Raw genomic sequence first — 15,836 nt, forward strand, 5'->3', positions numbered from 1 at the left:
CTGAGTGGTCCAAAGTTATGTTCTCTGATGAAAGTAAATTTTGCATTTCCTTTGGAAATCAGGGTCCCAGAGTCTGGAGGAAGAGAGGAGAGGCACACAATCCACGTTGCTTGAGGTCCAGTGTAAAGTTTCCACAGTCAGTGATGGTTTGGGGTGCCATGTCATCTGCTGGTGTTGGTCCACTGTGTTTTCTGAGGTCCAAGGTCAACGCAGCCGTATACCAGGAAGCTTTAGAGCACTTCATGCTTCCTGCTGCTGACCAACTTTATGGAGATGCAGATTTCATTTTCCAACAGGACTTGGCACCTGCACACAGTGCCAAAGCTACCAGTACCTGGTTTAAGGACCATGGTATCCCTGTTCTTAATTGGCCAGCAAACTCGCCTGACCTTAACCCCATAGAAAATGGGGTTTTGTGAAGAGGAAGATGCGATATGCCAGACCCAACAATGCAGAAGAGCTGAAGGCCACTGTCAGAGCAACCTGGGCTCTTATAACACCTGAGCAGTGCCACAGACTGATCGACTCCATGCCACGCCGCATTGCTGCAGTAATTCAGGCAAAAGGAGCCCCAACTAAGTATTTAGTGCTATACATGCTCATACTTTTCATGTTCATATTTTTCAGTTGGCCAAGATTTCTAAAAATCCTTTCTTTGTATTGGTCCTAAGTAATATTCTAATTTTCTGAGATACTGAATTTGGGATTTTCCTTAGTTGTCAGTTATAATCATCAAAATTAAAAGAAATAAACATTTGAAATATATCAGTCTGTGTGTAATGAATGAATATAATATACAAGTTTCACTTTTTGAATGAAATTAGTGAAATAAATCAACTTTTTGATGATATTCTAATTATATGACCAGCACCTGTATATAAATGTTTGTTGAAGTACTAAAATTGCTAAAACTCAAACTGAAAAGAAAATTAAAAGTAATTTGAAGCTATATAGAATTATTTAAACCACTATAGCACATATCAAAATTAATAAAACTTTAAAAACAATTAAAATAAAAAGTAAAAATTAAATTTAAAATATGAATAGATACTATAATAGTATATAAATAATACTAAAATAACACAGTATTGCATTGATTTTGCCTAGGTTAAGTGGTGTTCTCTAGGCTGGAAGTTCAATAAATAAAAGGCAAATAAAATGTTTTCTAAATAATTACATGTAATATTAGTAATAATCACAATAAACACCTGTTCAACCAAATAATATTGTTCATTAGTCTAAGTGTAGGTTTGAGTGTCAACAATGCAAGTCAAAAGTCAGCTTCAGTGCTTTAAAACATGGCTCATCCAATCAGATTTTAGCATTGAAGTCTGTTTTATAATATTTGTATATAACACAGTAGGTTGTATGTTGAATAAAATAATGAAATTTGAAAACTGAAGTTGGTACGTTTGTTGGTGTGTGTGTTTTTCCAGGCATATCACGGTCACCACCACGCTCTTGAGGTTCTGGTCCAGTCTCTGCTGGATCTGGACGTGAGGACGCCTCAGGGTCACACGGCTCTGAGTCTGGCTGCGTTTAAGGGTCACGTGGAGTGTGTGGATATCCTGATCAATCAGGGCGCGTCCATGCTGCTGAAGGACTACACACACAAGAGAAGCGCCATACACTCTGCAGGTCAACAACAACAAATGTCTTTCTTTCTCCGTCTTTCTTTTCTGACTGAGACTGATGGTACATGAGCTGATGTGTTAGGCCAGATTATGTGTGTTATTTTATTGTGTATGTTTGATTCTGTCCGTCTGCAGCCATGAACGGTCACTCGGAGTGTCTGCGTCTGCTCATACATAACGCCGATCAGCAAACAGCCATCGATATACGTGATGGAAAGGGACAGTGAGTTTCAGGGCTTCTGGATCTCAGATATATGCTTGAATACTGTCAGTCTGATGAATAGGTTCATTGTGTGTGTCGTTGTTGTTGTCAGGACTCCTCTGATGTTGGCGGTTCTGGGTGGACACACAGACTGTGTGTATCTTCTGCTGAGTAAAGGAGCTAGCGTGGAGGCCAGGGATAAATGGGGCCGGACGGCCCTCCACCGCGGGGTCAGTCACACACCTCTCACAAATTGTGGACTTGATTTGAAAAAAAACGAAATGGTCGAAAAAAATTGTCACACTTGTGTTGTTCGCAGTCAGAAATGACCGCCATAGGAAATGAATATTAAAAAAGACAGCAGTTTTTGGGGGGTACAATCTACAAATCAGCCACGATGCAGAAAAAAAGCACACAGCAGTGAAGGAGTGACACTCCTAAATCAATCAGGAGTGCAAAATAGACACATTAACTGGTGTGGCTGTAAGAATATGAGCCGGAAGACTCAAATAAGAGGTTGAAATCAGAAATTTTATTGAATTTTATATGTAACAAAATATCTTTCTTTGTGTTCAGGTTTGAGTGTAGTAAAATTGATGGAATCACTGACACTTCAAATCAACATTTCAAACAAAAAATATCTAAACATTGACAAAAAGTAGTCTTTGAGAATATCTAAATATATCCAAATCCACAACCTAATCAAAGTAAGTTTTTATGTCTGAAAACAACAATTTACAAGCCTCTTTATATAGAGCTATATAGGAATCTAGTGGTTACACCATGGCATTACAGATGTTTTTCTTTTTTTACTCCCACCAGATGACACTAATCTGCCTTCAAAAATTGGTTTTTAAAGGCCTTCTCTCTATTTTAACATGAAATAAATTTATTGAAAAATTAATATTAATTTTTATTATTGTTTTCAATGGGGAAAAAATTGATCAAAAGTATTGCATAAATATTAATTAGTAACATAAAATTATCTCAAAATACAAAAGAAAAAATATCATTGAACAAAAATATATTACATTGATTTTACTGAAAATAAAAAAAGAGGGTTCATTTTTTTTATTTATTTTTCACAAAAACAGGGATAAGTTGAATTATTTTTTTGTGGCGATCCATATTATTCCACAAATGTTGCTTACCAATCTGTTCCAAAACTGGAACAGTATGTTTTATTTATTTATTTGTTTGTTTATGTATGTATTTATTTAACAAAAACTGTAATGAGTTGAAATTTTTTACTGCGGTAATCCACATTATGCCACAAATTACAGTTACAGACTTGTAGGTCTGACTGAACCTGTAACAAAAGTCATTGTTCAAAGTCGTTCTAAGGTAAGAGCGTCTCTCTGTCCATGTGATAATCGCTCCTCTTCACTGTGTGTCTCAGGCGGTGATGGGTCATGAGGCGTGTGTGGAGGCGCTGTTGCAGCACGGCTCCAGTTTACTGGTTCAGGACAGTAGGGGGCGCTCTCCTCTGCACCTGGCGGCTGCTTGCGGTCACGTTGGGGTTCTGAGGGCCCTTATGAAGATCCAAAAGAGCGTCCTCGTCCTCAAGGACAACTGTGGTTACACACCGCTGCACTGGGCGTGTTATAACGGTAAACATGCCTCCATCAATTAAACTGATGAATACTTTTATTCCTCAAGGATGATTAAATTGATCAAAAGTGACCGTAAAGTTACAAAAGATTCTGTTTCAAAGAAATGCTGTTCTTTTGAACTTTCTATTCATGTTGTGTTGATCTGTCGATCTCAGGTCATGACGCGTGTGTGGAGCTGCTCTTAGAGCAGGACGTGTTTCACAAGATGGAGGGAAACTCCTTCAGTCCACTCCACTGCGCTGTGTAAGAAACTCCTGCTGATGTGATGTGCTTCCTCCTGGATGTTCGTATAAAAGCATCACATCTCTCCTCTATCTCTCTGTTTCAGTATTAACGATAACGAATCTGCTGCTGAGATGCTGATTGAAACGTTAGGTCCAGCGATCGTAAACGCCACAGACTCACAGTCCAGGTGAGAACAGGGTTTCTGTAGGAACAGCAGCACATTATATTCTTTAGTTTTCCATTCTTTATATTCCATGTGTTTTGTGTGTCCCGTAGGACGCCGCTGCACGCCGCCGCTTACACCGATCACGTGGAGTGTCTGCAGCTTTTGCTGGGTCACAACGCTCAGGTCAACTGCACTGACATGCTGGGAAAAACACCGCTCATGATGGCGGCCGAGAACGGACAGACCAACGCCGTAGGTGAGACACATACTGCGCTCTGAAGATATATACATATTTTTCTTCAGTTACAAAGAGTTCAGAGATCAAACAGCAGAAATAAAGTAACATTTCTTGAGTTTACATACACTACCCTTCAAAAGTTTGGGGTCGGTAACAATTTTTAATTAAAGAAGTCTCTTCTGCTCACCAAGTCTGCATTTATTTGATTAAAAAATACAGTAAAAACTGTAAAATTGTGAAATATTATTACAATTTAAAATAACTGTTTTTTTATGTGAATATATTTTAAAATGTAATTTATTCCTGTGATCAAAGCTGAATTTTCAGCATCATTACTCCAGTCTTCAGTGTCACATGATCCTTCAGAAATCATTCTAATATGATGATTTGCTGCTCAAGAAACATTTCTGATTATTATCAATGTTGAAAAAAGTTTGTTCAGGATTCTTTGATGAATAGAAAGTTCAAAGTTTGTCATTTTTTTTTTTTTTTTTTTTTTTTTTCTATTTAGCTTGTAGTTTTTGTAATTTTAGTACTTCAACTTTAATAATTTCATCTAACTTCATCTAATTATTTTATTTTTTATTTAATTTATGGCATTGGGTTGCTGTTACTCTAGAGGGCGATAGAGGTTCCTTCCAATGTCTGTATCGTTAAATTCATGAAGTCACTGTAAACATGTAAACATGTCAACATGCTCGTCGAGATCTGTCAGAAAGCAACTGGATATGTTGATAGCGATGTTAATATGAGTGATGGTGATGATGACGAGTGTTTTGTTTGTGCAGAGGTGCTGGTGAGCAGCGCGAAAGCAGATTTCACATTACAGGACGCACACAGAAACACAGCCCTGCATCTGGCCTGCAGTAAGGTACAAACACGAGAGCCCAGCATCTAATGTACATACAAACATCATCAACACAGTCCAAACCAGTATGTGTACAGAGCTGTTGAGATGTAAAATCAATTCCTCCTGCTGCTAAATGGATCAAAAAACCCTCGGTTTAAATCATAAACCCGTAGTCCAAAGCTCTGAGAATCAAATATGAGTTAAAAAGCCTTTTATTGTATCATATTTAAAGCATTTAAATATCATTTTAAGAAGACATATTATTGGCAGATACAGAGAGACAGCTGATATTTACATATATACATTTTATACAAGTAGTTTGTTATGCTGTTATAAATATCTCTTCTTGGTTTTTGACCATGTACTATATAACAACAAATGGACCAAATTTCATATTTTTGCTCATTTTGGGCCTCTGAATCACACTGAGGTGTTATTTCCCTCCATATTCTCACTATATTAGACTATATGAGCCATAAAAGACTGATGTATCAAATATGACACTTAACAAAACACACTTTTTTTTAAAGATATTTTTAAGTATTTGGTCAATAAACTGTTTCATTTAAAAAATAGATTTTTCTGACTATTGTTATTCTTGTCAAGGTTAATTACTATTTTTTTTTTTTTTTTTTTTTATTCATATAGTATAGCATGTCTTTTACAGCCTTGCATACTCTAGTACTTCCTTCTGTAAATGCAAATCTATTTTCACTTGTGTTGTTTCTGTGCTGTAGGGACACGAAACCAGTGCCTTGTTAATTCTTGAGAAGGTCACGGACAGAAACCTCATCAACTGCACAAACGCAGCGCTGCAGACGTAAGTTCAGTCTCCTCACGCATGCAAAAGCTCCCTTCCATTTGTTCTCCTCCTCCTCATGATCTCAAGATTAAAGAGAGCTGCTTCTCTCTCTCTCTCTCTCTCTCTCTCTCGTCCCAGGCCGCTACACGTCGCCGCTCGTAACGGGCTCACGGTGGTCGTGCAGGAGCTGCTGGGTAAAGGAGCCAGTGTCCTCGCCGTGGATGAAAACGGTGGGCGTTTAAAGCGTTTAAAACCACACCACATTTTTCATCAATGCAGGGTTATTATAGATAACTAAAACAGTAAAACCATAAAAAATACTTAATAAATAATCAATAAATACTTATAAAATAATTATAAATATATACCTAAATTCTTAAAAAATACTTAATAAATACTTATTAAATGTTAACTGAAATAAATTAAAATAAAGAATGTGGCCAAGGCAACATTCTCATTTTTGTTTAGTTTAACTACTAAAATAAACTAAAACTGAAATAAAAATTAATAAAAAAAATCTAATAAAAATGACAAAAAAAAACAAAATTTCATTGAAAACAGAAAATATAAAAATAAAAACAAATTCAAAATATTAATAAAAACTATATAATTGCATCTCAGTGGTACTACAGTAACACTGCATCAAGGATTTTAAATTGAAATCTCACTTTCACTTCATTGAAAAAAATACATATATACCATTCAAAAGTTTGGGGGGAAAAATAATACTTTTATTTAGTAAGGATGCCTTAAATTGATCAAAAGCAACAGTAAATTCAGATTTACATGACAGGAATAAATTTTAAAATGTATTCAAACAGAAAACTGTTCTTTTTAATTGTAACAATATTTCACAATATTACTATTTTCACTGTATTTCTGATTAAATAAATGCATCCTTGGTGAGAAAAAAATCTTTCTGACCCCAAACTTTTGAACGGAAGCGTGAGCTTATGGGTCAATTCCAGGTAAACGAAACTGCTGATAATATTATTTCTGTACCATAAATTTGCATCATGCAAATTTACATCAGCACAAATTTGCATTACACGGTGCGAATAGTTGAAGTACAAATTCACTGCCGATTTTTGATTTACATATTTCATTTGGATCGACATACAAAACTGTCGGATGTTATCCTTATATTGTAATCATTACAAGCACAAGTTGTAATTGTTGCCTAACATGTTTGTTGTGTCTGTTTAATTAAATACATGACATTAACCACACAACATGTTATATTATAGCTGTATATATGGACATTACTTTGACATGCTCATATCTCAATTTATTTATGAAGCACAATAAAACAACAGTAGTTGACTATGTATATACAAATATACGCTATACAAATAAACATTAATTGAATTGAATAAAATGTGTTTCCCAGGTTACACTCCAGCTTTGGCTTGTGCCCCGAACAAAGATGTGGCCGACTGTTTGGCGCTGATACTCGCCACCATGATGCCCATCTCCCTCAGCAGTCCCAGCACCATATCGGGCCTCGCGTTTACCACCATTAACCATTACTCCAGCCCATCCAAGACCGTGACCTTTGACCCTTTACCCATGCTGCGGTCTGAGCACGTCTCCTACCGTAAATTCAACAGCCTGGGCCGCGAGGACGGCCTCATCGTCCCCGATGATGAACTCAATGATTCAGACTCAGAAACGTACTGACAACACGCCTCTGTCCCGCCCCTCAGTGTCTTAAACTAGCGCCTCATTGGCCGAATGGTGACTATGCTAATTAGGGTCATCCCTCTATGACCGGTGAGTCCGAAGTCTCAGGAGAAAGCGGAAAAACAGGAAAATAAGAGCAAACGCTGCAGTTTGACCAGTCTAGATTTGAACACTCAAGCATCACTAATACTCATTATTTAAAGCCAAATTCATTTTGTTTTCCTTTATCAGAAGAACTCTGCTCATATTGACAGCTGTGGGACTGTAATTCACAGCATTTATGTGGAACGTGAGGAGGTGATGGATTTTTGTAACCACAGAAACAGGAAAAATTGAAGACGTCAGGGACCAAGAGCTGCAGACTTTCCCTCCAGCTTTACTTTTATCCCCGTTTGTGCATGAAGATTGAATTTAGGTTTGCATCATGGATTATTTATTATAAAAAAATGAAGACTTTCAGGGTTCAAATTTAACGAGTATTTATTCCTCTGCTGTTGTGAGGAATTACAGCAATCTTCCTGTTTTGTGTGTGTGTGTGTGTGCGTGTGAAAGAGATTATGAATTTGAATGGTTGTGTGTGTGTGTGTGTGTGATTTATTTTATAAGAGTTCAAAGACAATGAAAAGATCAGGTGTGTGACTTGACCTTTTGGTACATTGTTAATAATTATTAATAATTCTAAATAATAAATCATTTTTGCCATAAGATTCCACAGTGTCTTTTTATTACAGGACCTTGGCAACTATTTAAAAATTATATAATATTATATTGAAATTTGTTAATATGTGTTAAAATATGTTAAACATGAATTAGTATGCCTACAAGAAAACATTTTATTCATCCAATCCTGTAGTTTTTGAATCCATTCACTGATTCACTTTTATTTAATATTTGCGTATAATATATTTATTGTCATACCCCATTTAACATTCTGTATTATCTATTTAATATTTATATATTAGTTTCCTTTATTTCAAGTTTTTTTTTTTTTTTTACCCAACATTACATATTTTTTATTTATTTAATTTACATATTTATCTATTATTTAAAGTATGTTTTTGTAAATATTTTAAATTGTAATATTTAAATGTTTTGTAAGAACTGTAAATGCCCGGCAAGATTTATTTTTGTAGGTATACAGCAGTTGAAAAATCAAAAATCTCTTTGATTGTTATTAGCTGTTATTTACCCATAACCTTTCATTAAAATCAATTCCCCTCCCTCTTGCAGCATCTCTTCTCTTCTCTGATGATGAGGGCGGGGCAACCTGTCACTCACATGAGATCCACCAATAGCAAACCACAACCATCTAATCAATTCCCCATGGTCAAAATCAAGCCCCGCCCTACATTTCTTCTTGTTTGAAAAGCAGTTTCACTCAGATATACGTCACAATGGGAAAGAAAAGACTTCTCAACTTCTGTTTCATGCTGACTTTAACCACTGCTAGTCTGTTTAGCTGTGCACTTTGTTCACATGATTGTTTTAAAAGTTCATTCATCTCAAAAATGAAAGCTCTCTCATCATTTACTCACACTGATGTCCTTTTCAGCCATTAAATTTGGGTCTGTTTCTCACATAAAGCATTGTATGACATAAGATAACTTGAAATACAGCATGAGACTATTTCAATATAAATTTATTTTGGAATTTATTTTGGTGTCACCCATTTCCAGTTATTATTTAACTACAAAACAGATTATGCTCCTTGATATTGCAAACTGGACAAAAGTCTTGCACATTTAAAAAATATAATGTACTTCCACGTTGCAAAATAAGGTGACAGAAGAGCATACATATTCTTAAAATCAGTGTTTGACAGGAAAAAAAAAAATATCAGGCTTGGAATGAGGTTTTATTAAAATTATGACAGAATTTTTCGATTTCATTTTTGGGTGAAGAAACTCATTTCAGTAAGATTAAATGATCTTTTCATGATTGTCCTTCTCATAGTGTCTCCCATACAGCACAGCTGTTACGAGTCCGGCGCTCATTCCCGTCCGGCTCATGTAAAAGCGGTTCCCGCTCTCCCAACCAGAATGATCCGGAATATCCAGAGTCATCCCGCTACCCAGGATTCCAGGGAACACATGGCTAGTCGTAAAGGTCCCCGTCAGCCTGAAGTCCACCGCCGTTTGAGCGTGTTCGGTTTCTCCTCCGCAGCTGCTGTGATGATCACCTGTGCACTTCACCAGAGCACAAACCTCCAGGTAATACGTCCCGTGCACCACATGGAGGCCGTTGAAGACTCCTAGAGCATAAAACTCATGCGTGTCGGACCTCCCGAACAGCAGGTGGCAGCAGACAGAGCCACTACAAATGCTAATGTTCCCTTCACTGCCTCGCAAAGGGACCAAAGTGAAATTATCATACATCATGATGGAGGTAAAGGCTGCAGATGTAGCTCCTTGTGCACATTCAGAGTCTTTCTGGCAGTATTTTACACCATCATCTGGGTCAAAGCTACTTGTAGGCCAAACATGCATCTTTTCTGGTTCTTCTGACTTTAGTTTCTCTTTTGGATACCCAGAAAATGGCACCAGTGCTTTGTCTGCTCTGTCCCCAATAAATGATGGATCCAAAACGGGCACTCTACGTACTAGCAGTTTCCCAGAATTCCCCTTTGTATCATGATGAATTAGTGAATCCCATGGCGTGAAGATGCCGCTGCCGGTTATGCCGTACTCAGCAGCTCGGATGTTGGCGGCCAGCAGCGTGACGCCCGTTGCGTGCGAGAACGAGCGCTGAAACTGTACAGCGGCCAGTAGGGGGAGCTGGTTCATCCATGCAGTGGGGTATACGATCTGCCGGACGCCCATGTCCTTTACTAGAGTCACCGCCGGGTCACGGAACAGAATGTCGAAGCACGTAAACACCCCAAATCGGCCCGCGAATGGTGTGGTGAATGTGACATACTCGCGCTCCGGTGGAGCGTCAAACGCCGCCTCAAAGTACAAGTTCTGTTTGTGATATCGGGCCACAATGACGCCCTGGTCACTGAACACCACGTTAGTGTTGAACTGGTACTGGCCGTCTGCAGGACAGCGAGGGTCGGCGGTTCGGTTACAGCTCTGACGGGACGGCATGTTGGCCACCACGAAGAGACGGTTCTTTTGAGCCATACAGCTTAGGCTTTGGAGGACCTGGGAAAGAAACAGATAATTTGTTAGAAACTGTGGAAAAACTGGCTTTCATCATGTCAAATGATTCTTTAAAAAGGGTAGTAAATATCAGTTTTGTACCTCAGTGTCTGGAAATCTGTGTGGGTCAGCACACGGACTCCATGTGACCTCCTGAGGGTCGGGAACGGTCTCTAGATAACCAGCGATAGAAGCTCTGGTGAAGTTGAACCCATGGATGGCATCTTCTGGAAACACTATGATCTGGGCACCCTGTTTGATGAATGATATTTAAACGTTAAAGGTCCTATAGAAATAATTTAGGAATGTCTGTGTCTTAAAGGGTTAGTTCTTGTGTTACACATCACGTTTGAGCTTCTGCAAGAACCAGTGAGGTTCATTCTTGTGTTACGCAGCACGTTTGAGCTTCTGCCAGAACCAATGAGTTTCATTCTCATGTTACGCAGTACGTTTGAGCTTCTGGAAGAGGTTTGTTCTCACGCGTCAAGCAGTTTCGGTTGAGCTTCTGTTCATGTTCGCAGATCAATGTTTATATGTGGAAAAAAAAGTCTAAATTAAACATTTTCATCATATAGAGCAATTGAGTCTCTTCAGAAAATTTGGACTAAACTGCTTGATTCATATGGATCAGTTTTACGACCTCTTTATGAACTTTTTGAAGGCTCGTAGTTGTGTCTATGTAGGGACGGAAATATCTCAGATTTCTTTAAAAAGATCTTAATTTGTGTTCTGAAGAAAGTCTTACAGGTTTGGAACGACATGAGTTATTAATGACAGAATTTTCATTTTTGGGTGAACTATCCCTTTAACTGATTCTTGGGTTAGGGTTAGTCCTATTGTATCTTGTGTAATCTTTAGTGCCAAACTTTCAGAAAATAACAATCTGAAATAGCAGTTAAAGAATTTATGAACATGCATATTTATGGTTTAATACATTAGCCCCCATTTGCCTACTTTTATGCAAACTAGTATCTCATTCATAGTTGACCTTTAACTTTGCTTCTGAAATGCTATCGCTGGTAAACAATTGTTGTAGGGTTTAAACATGTATTTTGTTCGATGCATTTTACGGGTCGTTTTATCTTAAAAAGGAGACAAGAAGCACGTTCATGTGCAAAGTGTTTGTGAAATAAGCAACCTTTTGACAAAAGTATCTGACAATTACAAAGCACTGAGATGTTTATCACTATAAAACTAAGCTGTGACATTTTCTGGGACGTAAATATTGCTTCAATTAATACTACTCATAGTTTTACATGTTGTATATGTTTAAATGGGTACAAATTCTTATTGCATTCCTTTTGTTCGAGTCTTTTGATCAATGTTTTAAGCTCTCACACTGTCTGAAAGTGTACCTGCTGTGCTGCCAACACTGCCTGCTCTTCAAACACATGCAGGTTTTGCTTCATGTGCTCCAGGGCGGATCTCCGGTCCAGCGGGACTCTGGGGTTCGAGTTCAGCCGCACGCGGTGCTCGTACACCGCCGCCACATAGGACAGATGATCCGCGGCGAGGATGAGGTGCAGTCCGCTCAAATAGAGCAAAACCCCGGCAAACCCGAGCGCCATGAGCAGGGTGAACACGAACTCGTGTGGGTCAGTCTGCCGTGAGCTCAAAAGTGAGTCCAAAAGCTCAGGTTAATCATTACAAAATCTGTCATGGATTTAAGGGGTCTCATTTTCGTGGTTAAAAACAATTTTACATAAACATGAAGTGCACCAGGTAAACAACCATGACGTTATTTTCTAAAGTTAGAAATGTTGTCGCTCGCTGCTTATTTACATCTCTTCAGATAATTTACATTATATTTACTTCTAAATATATTTGTATGCATTTGTATAAAAATATTTATAATAAACAAAAGCACATTGTTGTTAATGGACTTCCGGGTGACATTACGTCACTCGCAATCCGCGATTCTATTGGTTGACCTGAGCTCCATCTGCACAGATATGTTCTTTGTTGGTACTGCACACCATAAAATACATTACCGCCTACTGTTTTTAATGGCATGTGGAAAAAAACAATATATAGCTGAAAATATTGTTTACATAATATGTCGCCTGCTTATTGTAGCGTGTGGAATCCAGATATTGCTATTTAGCAGTTTTTATTCAGATTCGAATTCCAATTCTTACTTTTGGCACATAATATTACACTGTTGAAGATGTAGCTAATAATTAATTACTTTTTTAGAGTAACTTACACAGCACTGTTCATTAGTTGGAAATTAGTCATTTAAATCAATAGATGATGTAGTTGAGCATATTGCATTGTGGGATATAATATCTCGTGCAGTGTGCTGTAGTCTGTTGTATAGCCTACTGTACATTATGGCAAATGATGGTATTTCATGCATACAAAATTATTCTGTTAATATTAACTTAATGCGAGTGTGTAATATTTGACTGCTTTAGTGCTCAACATCTAAGCAAATTAGAATTAGACGTGACCTCCTCTCTGATGGCTGTTATGTTTTAAATCATTGGACTCTGTCAGACAGAAAAATGACTGCAACACTGATCTGAAACAAGCTTTTTTGGGTTTTCTAATATGATGCTAACGTGCAGAGACTTGCCATTGCATCTTCAGGGTTTGTCAGCACCATCATTTTGCCATCATTAAACACGTCAAGAGGGGTTTAAACTAAATGGTATTTATATTTATACCGGATTCCTCAGCTACCAGAGCAATTCCATGGAGTCTCTCTGCACGATATGGGAATCATCCATCTTGGCCAGCCATTTTACACTCTTGCACAGGATGGTAATCTGACCAAATGAAATCTGGCACTCCATACAGAAGCTTTCCTTATGCTTACAACAAAAAAGGAGGGGAAAAAATACACAAAGCTGGTGCTGAAACAAGTCTAAATGTTTTCTCAGCAGTTTGTTTAAATATGAAGAGGGGCTTCCCCACCCGAGACTTGGTTCTTCCTCATCTACTTAAGGAGTTTTCTTTGCGGCTTACTCAAGGGGCTTTAAAAGTGACTATTCTTTGTCTTAATCTAGTCAGTTAAGATAATTGACTATGTAACAGACCTCATGAACTGAGCACCATTGTTGCATTTACCCAGGTAAACAGGTACATTGTGACAGTCAGAGAGATGCCTATAGGTGATGTGTTTTAACAAAATTAATGAACAACCAAAGAACAACAAAACCCTGTGTGTTGGCCTTCAGAAATGTTTGGGTATGATCATTCAGCTGATATGCAAACTTTCTTGCTTCCAGCAAGTTTCACTTTGTCATAGGAACCAATCTATGATATGACAGTGCCTAATAATGAGACAGAACCTCTTCCAGCTGATGGAAAAAATACCTTTAAGGAATAAACCTTAAAAAAGCTCACTGACTTACTTTCTTTTTGTCAATACAGTGAAAGTCAATTCGATCCAATGTTCTTCAAAATATTTGGTGTTCCACAGAAGAAAAGTTCGGAAGTACACAAGGGTGAGTAATTGAAAACTGAATTTTCATTTTCATGTGAACTTCCCTTCAAGAGGAAGAGACTGAGCACAAAAAAACAAAACAAAAAAAAGATTATAAAAGCATTCCCCTCTATCCTGCAGTAATTGCACATCTCCGCCTCTTGCGAGGGTGTAATGTGTAACATTCAAATAAAAGCCCAAGATCAACTCTGCTGTTCACATTTACATCCTTCCAGAGAATCGACAGACGCAGAGAACAGTCATCAGTGGCAAACGGTAAATATGACTATTTTATATATATGAGTTATGTTTTCTATGCGGTCGTATTAGATGCAGGCAATTTTGGGATGTGTCTTAGTTATAAAATATTAATATATAGAATATGATTTTAAAACCATTTAAAAATCTGAAGGAAATCATTTTATTTCATTGTTTGTCTCTTCTAAATAGTGACCTGAATATGGCTTCCAAAACTCAAATACTACTACTACTGCTAGTGGCTGTAATGATTGCAAGCTATGGTCTTACCAATGCCACCGCAGCCAACAGTACAGCCAACAGCACCGCGGGATCTCTTTCTCCTGTGGGGATGGTGGGGCTGCCTGGTCTTCTGATCTACACGCTCACCTCCACTGCGATTCTCAAACTCTTCCAGCTCATCTGATCATCAACTCCTGTCTGTCACACAGCTAAACCTATGGGATATGGGGTCTGCACAAGTTTTTAGCACTTTAATGTCAGACTGTGTCAGATTACTGATGGTTTTTGCAGATACTTACTGCTCTGATAATTATCTGCATGCTATGAAAATCTAGAAAAAAATATGTATGATTGTATATAAAGACTTAAGAATAAAGAAGGAAAAAAACACTTTTGTTGACTATGCTGACATTTCTAAATGACCTTCCACCTGCAGAATGGTTAAAGACAGGTGTTTATAGGCAAATTATTAAAAAGGGTATGTATGTGTTGGGCATTTCAGTAATTTTATTAAGGTGAAATAAGATTGTGATTATACCAAAATTTTAGATCCCATTGAATTTTCACAATTCTTTATACCCGTTTCGATATTATAGAAAAAAAGCTAATATAGCTAATACTAATAAATATGGACGACGCACCTTCACCTGGGGGGCGATCGAGACGCTTTGGCTTCACTTTTCAGGACATTTGCGGCACACTTGAGCCTAACTAATATAAGTTATAGGTTACTTATTGAAGACAGTTGAACAATCAGTACTAAAATAAGAACAAAGAAACTAACAGTAGGACAAATAAATGCAACAGATCAGAACAAAGGTACAAATCGAAATAAAGAGTGGTTTCAGGTAGGTCTATAACAGAAGATTACTACAGAAATTAAAACCAATCAATTGTAAAATTAAAAACGGCATAGTCCACACTGTATGAATTAAATATACAATGATTATTATTAAAGCTATGTTCAGTCAAGAGCAGCGAGTGATTCTCTCTTTCTCTTTAGCTGTTTGATTGACAGTAATGACACAGAGGGCAGCAGGAATATTAGGCTGCTGTCACTTTAAGATTTTTAAGATGACTCCGTGTTTTTGAATTTTTACACTTTTCCAGTCATTTTTCATTAACAAAATAAAAATCTTAATAGAAAAATGAATTTCTTCATTTTTGCATGTTCTAACAGGTGATATTGTTTCACATCACGAAACAGGTTTGTGTTGCCTGACTTTGATGACGCGTATCTTCAGCACAGTTTGCAGTGCAGGCTGCAAAATTAATAATATTACATGTTTTGTCTCTTAGAAATGCACATTTGACAGTAGCTTGAGTTGACGGTAGTACTAGCTTGAGTTAGGATGCAGATGTACATTTGTTCA

General features: G+C 37.5%; 2 protein-coding genes and 1 long non-coding RNA gene across 5 annotated transcripts in view; 2 read left to right on the forward strand and 1 right to left on the reverse strand.

Annotated features, from left to right (window-relative positions):
• Positions 1-8,120, forward strand: part of LOC127501585 (serine/threonine-protein phosphatase 6 regulatory ankyrin repeat subunit A) — a 28,770-nt gene extending 20,650 nt beyond the window's left edge. For both annotated transcript variants that reach the window (XM_051873628.1, XM_051873627.1), the window contains exons 18-28: positions 1,437-1,638; positions 1,770-1,857; positions 1,949-2,066; positions 3,236-3,446; positions 3,605-3,692; positions 3,778-3,861; positions 3,951-4,096; positions 4,867-4,949; positions 5,666-5,748; positions 5,869-5,960; positions 7,121-8,120. In XM_051873628.1, coding sequence (XP_051729588.1) covers positions 1,437-1,638; positions 1,770-1,857; positions 1,949-2,066; positions 3,236-3,446; positions 3,605-3,692; positions 3,778-3,861; positions 3,951-4,096; positions 4,867-4,949; positions 5,666-5,748; positions 5,869-5,960; positions 7,121-7,410 — 1,485 coding nt within the window. In that variant the 3' untranslated portion in view covers positions 7,411-8,120. The remainder of the gene's footprint in view (positions 1-1,436; positions 1,639-1,769; positions 1,858-1,948; positions 2,067-3,235; positions 3,447-3,604; positions 3,693-3,777; positions 3,862-3,950; positions 4,097-4,866; positions 4,950-5,665; positions 5,749-5,868; positions 5,961-7,120) is intronic.
• Positions 8,121-9,034: 914 nt separating this feature from the next.
• Positions 9,035-12,421, reverse strand: btd (biotinidase). The gene is made up of 3 exons (XM_051873640.1): positions 11,909-12,421; positions 10,656-10,805; positions 9,035-10,556 (listed from the first exon to the last, which is right to left on the reverse strand). The coding sequence occupies exons 1-3, from the start codon at positions 12,119-12,121 to the stop codon at positions 9,333-9,335; spliced, it is 1,587 nt and encodes a 528-aa protein (XP_051729600.1). The 5' UTR covers positions 12,122-12,421; the 3' UTR covers positions 9,035-9,332.
• Positions 11,972-14,853, forward strand: LOC127501594 (uncharacterized). 2 transcript variants are annotated; one of them, XR_007926649.1, is made up of 4 exons: positions 11,972-12,171; positions 13,932-14,005; positions 14,125-14,259; positions 14,434-14,853. It is a non-coding gene; the product is annotated as an uncharacterized LOC127501594 (long non-coding RNA). The 2 variants fall into 2 exon arrangements; XR_007926650.1 differs by having other exon boundaries at positions 14,220-14,259.
• The last annotated feature ends 983 nt before the right edge of the window (positions 14,854-15,836 follow it).

This window comes from Ctenopharyngodon idella, chromosome 19, assembly GCF_019924925.1.
Source record: "Ctenopharyngodon idella isolate HZGC_01 chromosome 19, HZGC01, whole genome shotgun sequence".
Taxonomy (NCBI): Eukaryota; Metazoa; Chordata; class Actinopteri; order Cypriniformes; family Xenocyprididae; genus Ctenopharyngodon; species Ctenopharyngodon idella.

Coding starts and splice junctions, on each gene's coding strand:
- btd (XM_051873640.1), bottom strand. CDS start 12,121: ATGGCGCTCGGGTTTGCCGGGGTTTTGCTCTATTTGAGCGGACTGCAC. Junction 10,806..11,908: donor CAGTGTTGGCAGCACAGCAG/GTACACTTTCAG, acceptor TTCATCAAACAG/GGTGCCCAGATCATAGTGTT. Junction 10,557..10,655: donor ACAGATTTCCAGACACTGAG/GTACAAAACTGA, acceptor TTTCTTTCCCAG/GTCCTCCAAAGCCTAAGCTG.